General features: G+C 41.2%; 1 protein-coding gene across 1 annotated transcript; it reads right to left on the bottom strand.

Annotated features, from left to right (window-relative positions):
- Positions 1-326: 326 nt before the first annotated feature.
- On the bottom strand, positions 327-1283 carry LOC101692503 (olfactory receptor 49-like). Its single transcript, XM_004749739.3, has one exon. The coding sequence runs from the start codon at positions 1269-1271 to the stop codon at positions 327-329; it is 945 nt and encodes a 314-aa protein (XP_004749796.1). The 5' UTR covers positions 1272-1283.
- Between the last annotated feature and the right edge of the window lie 5424 nt (positions 1284-6707).

The following is a 6707-nucleotide window of genomic DNA, read 5'->3' as shown; positions in this document are numbered from 1 at the left end:
GCCATGTTTACAGCTAAAGAGAAGTAAAATAAAAATGTATATATTACTAAAATTTAGAAACTTCAAGCACAGGATTTTTATCAGATGTAAGAATAAAAATTCAGTAAAGGGTATTACAATTAATCAATTGTCTTAAATATGTGGAAAGATTGTTAGGCACATCAATGTAAAATGTGTCTTGTAAAACAGATTTTCATTTTGCTAGAGATGTGTAGATCAGCTACGGTTGCCTGAGACACTGCTGTACAACTCTGTGAACTGCTAAATTGGCAGAATGAAGACAGATGATTCTCTGAAGCCTTCCACTCCAAAGGCATGTGAATTTTTTATCTTGTTATTTTCATTCTGCACATTGTCTCCCTCAGAGCCTGGTGGACCTGCTTGTTCCGCAGAGTGTAGATGACAGGGTTCAGCAGTGGGGTCACCACCGTGTTCACAAGGGCAGCTTCCCTGTTGGACTCCAGCCTGTTCGTTTGCTTTGGTTTCACATATATAAACACACAGCTGCCGTACATCAGTGAGAGAACTATGAGGTGAGAGGAGCAGGTAGAGAAAGCTTTCTGTTTCTCCTTGGCTGATGGGAGTCGCAGGACTGTGACTACTATGTTGCTGTATGCAATGGTAGTTATGATAAGGGATGTCAACAAGATAAAGGAAGTGAGGACAAAAGCCAACATTTCAATAGACCTGGTGTCAGAACAGGAGAGATGAATCAGGGGGCCAAGGTCACAGAAAAAGTGGGGGATAATATCGGGGCCACAGAAGGATAACTGGGAAACTGTTACTACCAGCCCAGTGATGAGAGGGAAGGCCAAAGCCAAGCAGGCAGTGACCAGGAGGAAGCAAGTCTTCAGGTTCATGATGGTCGGGTAATGCAGAGGCTTGCAAATGGCCACATACCGATCCAGAGACATCACTGCTATGAGGAGGAAACCTGTTGCTCCCACAAATACAAAGACAAATGCTTGTATGAAACAGGCCAGAAAGGAAATGGTTTGTTTGCCTAAGAGAAAGATGAGCAACAACTTGGGAATAACGGCACTTATGAAACAACACTCCAAGAAGGAAAAGATGCTGAGGAAAAAGTACATAGGTGTGTGGAGCCTGGAGTCAGCACAGGTGACGGTGACTATGACCACATTACCTGCAATGGATGCCAAGTACGCCAGCAGGTGTACAAAGAAGAGGACCTTTCCCAGGTGCTGGATGGCAGGAAACCCCTCCAAGGTGAATTCTTGGACAGTTGTCCAATTCCTCATTTCCATGGGCATTTCTTTCCACAATATCACTGCTGGTTTAACCTACATCAGGGAACACAAAGGTTTTAGAGGAGCATAATTAAGTTATTTGCCTATCAAAGAACGTGGAGAGGCAGATAACAATGTGGTTTAGCGCCCTGGTTGTTGAATCAGAAGGACCTGAGTTCAGTACTAGTTCAATACTGAGTTCTAACTCCTGAAGGATGGGTCTCCTTTAGGGACCTCTGTGAACTTCACTTTCACCCTTTGTAGAATGAAGATGATACGATCTACCTATTCATGTTTATTGAGGATTAATTACGATAAACCATGGAAATCACTTGATAGATGATGCCAATGTTTCCTAAGTGTTCTTCAAAGTCTAAGTGTAATATTATGATCAATAATATAATGCTTAATAGAGCATCATTGGTGGGCAGAGTTATTGACATTTTCATACTTACAAATATTTTATTTTTAGTAATATTAATTTGTAAGTAAATATAACAATAATGTTAATAATACCTCCTTTGAATATCATGTTAATAATACCTCCTTTGAATATCCTCTGTAAAATCTGCAATACATTCTATTGTCTAAGTTGTTTCATTATGATCTGTTGAGGACTTATGCTCGTTCTATGCTGGTCACTGAAGTTCAGTATTTCTATTAGTCTTCACAATAACCATGAGCCCCTTCAATGGAAGCAGAAATTGAAGCCTGGAGAGTTCCAGAGAGCTCTCTGGGACCCATAGCTGGGACTTTAGCTGGGACTTTAGGCAGAATGCCAGAATCTGGAGGATCTGCTATTTCCAAATGCAGTGACAAAATATTTTAAAATGGGATAATATCTATTGTTGATGATCTCTCAATCTTAAGTGAAAGATTAGCTTTATTTATCATAATTGTTTCTACCCTTGGTTAGATTCACTGGTGAGTTACAGACCTGTGGAATGAGACAGGGCTGAAAGAGCAACTACTTTAGCACAAACATTTTATAGAAGAGACTGAAGACTAGAGTCATTAGGGGCTGCTCAACTTAAGGTAAGTTGTAAAGCCAGGATTTACCTCCCCTCATCCTCTCTGCAGGGTTCATGCTGGTCATGCTGGTCTGTGATGCAGGTGGGAGTGATAGTAGTTTACAAGATCAACCCACTATTATGCAGGTTGTGCAGGGCACCTGGCATTCATAAATTACTCTTGCATCAAAGCTCCATGAACATTCTTCTCTCTTCAGTCCTTTCAATCAGTAAACTTCTCTCGCGATGGTGTTTGGCTGTAGCATCTCAATGCTAGGCTAAAAGTCTGGTGTGTGGGATGTGTCTCTCTCAGTAATGCACCCTGGGCCAGGTCCTCTGAAGGGAAGCTCATGAATCCAAACTGTTCCCCCTGAGTGGCACAACAAGAAGGAGCTTCCGCTTCTGTTCCTCTTGACCCCATTAAGTCCACTGGGTCACCAGGGTCCATGAAGCCGGGCACACACATGAATCACCTCATTGGGGGCCAGGTTTCCTCTTCTTGCAGTTACTGTCTTGGAAGACACCAAGAGGTTGCTCTAGGCTGCAAGGAAAGGAGAAGGAAATGCATTTTTCACAGCCTTTTGTCCCACAGTGGGGTGAATATGCATCCCATGCTGCCGGTGCTCTGAAGGCCGAAGCCCTGTTTCCATAGCTCAGAATGTTTCATAGCACAAGGCTACATTCAGCTTTGACCACTGAAACCACCGAGGGGAGAAAATTGACTAAAACAACTACATTTCATTGGCTCCAATTCTGGGCTAGAGCTGGACTCCGAGACTGCTTAGGATTCTAAAGAAAAGTCTATCTCTGCCTCCCTCAGTGGGTAGAAGCCCACCTAACATGCAACATTGCTGTCACCTCCTATACTGTCATCTTCTACAGCAGTTAGTAGGAGAAGGCATCTTCTTATAGGTTTAGCCCTAGGTGCTACTGAGACACAGGACCTTCTGCAGCAATGCTTTATGTCATGGGCACACCTGCTCCAAGTTATTCTATTGCATTATGGTCCTCCATCATATGCTCACCTTTCAATGTAGAGAAGCATCCTTATTTTACTGCACCAACAGTTAGAAGGTGCTGATATGAAAATCTGAGGCCTCCATAATGTTTTTGCCACAATACTGTTTGGTGACCCAGCAGAAAGGACCTAGCCAGTGAGCAGAGAATGTAGGCCTCCAAATCTTACTAGATGTTGAAGAGACAGGGGCAGAAAGTAAAGGCATGGCTGGTGCCTGGGAACAGTGAATCAGTCAATGTCGAGAACAAGAATTACTGACCTAGCCCTTCCTTATATCTATCTTCCCATTGTCTCTGGTGATAGCGACTCCCAGATGTCCCCACTGATTTTTCACAAGATTTGGAGGAAGTTATATGACAATTTCCCAAGGGTTTTTAAATCCCATGTTCAATATTGCTACTGATTTGAGGTTAACAGTCCAGACTACAATTTTATACAGTGATATTTGCACTGGGACCAGGGCACAGTTGTTAAAAGAACAGACCTTATGGTGAAAAACAGCTGGATTACACCCTGGCATTCATGAGGCTTTTGGGGGACCTCCGCTTTTCTTGGTCAATCATTCCTCATTCTTCCACCAATATTATGATTCTTTTCATTGCATATTTCATCTGAAAAATATTTGCATTGTACTCTCCAATATCCTTGAAAAAAGAAAGTGCACATTATCCTTTTCAGGGAAGAAAAAAATTCTAGGTGGTTTCTGTACTATCTCTAACTTGGCAGGCCCCACTCTTTTTAAATGTATCTGGGATGTGGAACCCCAGATTCTTTCTAAACTTAGAAGAGTATAGATGTGAGCTAGAGGGGGGGAGAAGCTGTATCCATAGCAACCATTGTGTTGGAAAACTGCTGCTTCTGGGTATCTCAGCTGGGCTGCCATGGCAGAAGTGACCCAATTTTTTGTGACCTCTGGTTTCTCATCCAGAGTCCAATAATGGGACAAAACTCTCAAAGTATTTGCTGGCAGCCCTGGAGATACCTGGAAATTTGTCCTGCATGAATCTGCCCTCACCATAATTGGTCTCACAAGGTCAAGGCAATTACTACAGAAACTTTCATGAGTATTCATGTGGGCCCCATCTACCCCAATATACAAAATCATTTAAAAAATTTTTTTTATTTCTTTTCAGCATAACAGTATCATTGTTTTCCACCACACCCAGTGCTCCATGCAATCCGTGCCCTCTCTAATACCCACCACCTGTTTCCCCCAACCTCCCACCCCCCGCCCCTTCAAAACCCTCAGATTGTTTTTCAGAGTCCATAGTCTCTCATGATTCACCTCCCCTTCCAATTTACCCCAACTCCCTTCTCCTCTCCATCTCCCCTTGTCTTCCATGCTATTTGTTATGCTCCACAAATAAGTGAAACCATATGATAATTGACTCTCTCTGCTTGACTTATTTCACTCAGCATAATCTCTTCCAGTCCCATCCATGTTGATACAAAAGTTGGGTATTCATCCTCTCTGATGGAGGCATAATACTCCATAGTGTATATGGACCGCATCTTCCTTATCTATTTGTCCATTGAGGGGTATCTTGGTTCTTTCCACAGTTTGGTGACCGTGGCCATTGCTGCTATAAACATTGGGGTACAGATGACCCTTCTTTTCACTACATCTGTATCTTTGGGGTAAATACCCAGTAGTGCAATTGCAGGGTCATAGGGAAGCTCTATTTTTAATTTCTTGAGGAATCTCCACACTGTTCTCCAAAGTGGCTGTACCAACTTGCATTCCCACCAACAGTGTAAGAGGATTCCCCTTTCTCCACATCCTCTCCAACACATGTTGTTTCCTGTCTTGCTAATTTTGGCCATTCTAACTGGTGTCTCAATGTGGTTTTAATTTGCATCTCCCTGATGGCGAGTGATGATGAACATTTTTTCATGTGTCTGATAGCCATTTGTATGTCTTCATTGGAGAAGTCTCTGTTCATATCTTCTGCCCATTTTTTGATATGATTATCTGTTTTGTGTGTGTTGAGTTTGAGGAGTTCTTTATAGATCTTGGATATCAACCTTTTGTCTGTACTGTCATTTGCAAATATCTTCTCCCATTCCGTGGGTTGCCTCCTTGTTTTGTTGACTGTTTCCTTTGCTGTGCAGAAGCTTTTGATCTTGATGAAGTCCCCAAATCATTTTTACAATATCTGTCCATCCACACCACACACTTCTACTTTCCATCCAGGCCAAACTTGGACCCCATAGTTATTTTCTCAGTTGGAAGTGAGGGAAAATAAAGAGTAATAGGAAAAGAGTTACAGAAGCTAGAGCAATATGAGACTATATATTTTAATCCTAAAATAAAGGCACATTTGCATGAGGTTTTCATTTTATTCAGTGCTAATTCTTGGTGCAGAAATACCTATCATACCCGAATGAGTCCCTACGGCAACATGATGGTGGGAATGTGGGAGGAAGAGGTCTGTGTTTGATGTTAAGTTTTACAAAGTGGACAAAATGGACAAAGAAAAGGGCTGAACTTACTCTACATTGTATCTAGCATAAGGGGTGGTGAGCTGATACTAAGAAATATTTCTAATTGTCCTTGGTCTATTTTCTCTTTTCTGGACAGTGCCTTCTTGGCTAGTTATTTACCTACTATTTCTTTGTGTTTTTAAGTGATACCTTGATCTCATTTGTTGTGGCTATTTTACTGCATTGCTTGTATTTTGAGTGTTTAATTAGACCATCAGAGTAAGGAAAGGGACAGTTCTTCAAGTTGTATTTGTGATTATCAAATTTAGAAGGATAAAGCACACTTAAATTTATGGATTCTTGTGTTTTCCATTCCGTCCTTCAGCTACTCTTGAAAAATTAGGTTACCCCTATATTCAGGATTTAGATAATGAGAGTATTTTGGTTTGTAGTGTATTTGGTTAATATGATCTATTCCTAGAATGGTTCCAATTTCTAGTATTATATCCCTAAGGGAGAAGGCTAAGTTAAGGCCTGAGGAAAGGTAAATCCCATCATCTACAATATTGTGGGAGAGGGCATAGGGAACGCTCATTTGAACAGAAGTTAGGGATCAGGATGGAGAGAAGCACTCATTAGGCCGAACCCAAGACTGAGGGTGGAGTGTTGGATTATTAATAATACTTTGGCAACCACCTTCCCTTATGAATTTTCCATAAAAATAAGGCAACAATGGCATTGGGGACCCAGAACACATCAATTCTCATCTAGAATTCTCATTAGTATCATACCCAATATCTATCTCTCCACATAAGCAAAAATATAGTAGTGTTTGTTAGTAGCTTCCAACTTGGGACCGTGAGGTGAAACTGAAGGTATAGGGTAATTTATTCTATCTGGGTATCTTTGTTTTCTTTTTAATGCGTGCATGGAAAAAAGAATTTTTTTCCTTTTTAATGAACCTACCTTTGCAATGTAGAGTGATTAATTAAATTGAATTATGTGTGT

This window comes from Mustela putorius, unplaced genomic scaffold (assembly GCF_011764305.1).
Source record: "Mustela putorius furo isolate JIRA1106 unplaced genomic scaffold, ASM1176430v1.1 tig00003909_pilon_pilon_pilon, whole genome shotgun sequence".
In the NCBI taxonomy this organism is placed as follows: domain Eukaryota; kingdom Metazoa; phylum Chordata; class Mammalia; order Carnivora; family Mustelidae; genus Mustela; species Mustela putorius.
The sequence above is the reverse complement of the archived record's forward strand: the minus strand, read 5'-3'. Positions and strand labels throughout refer to the sequence as shown.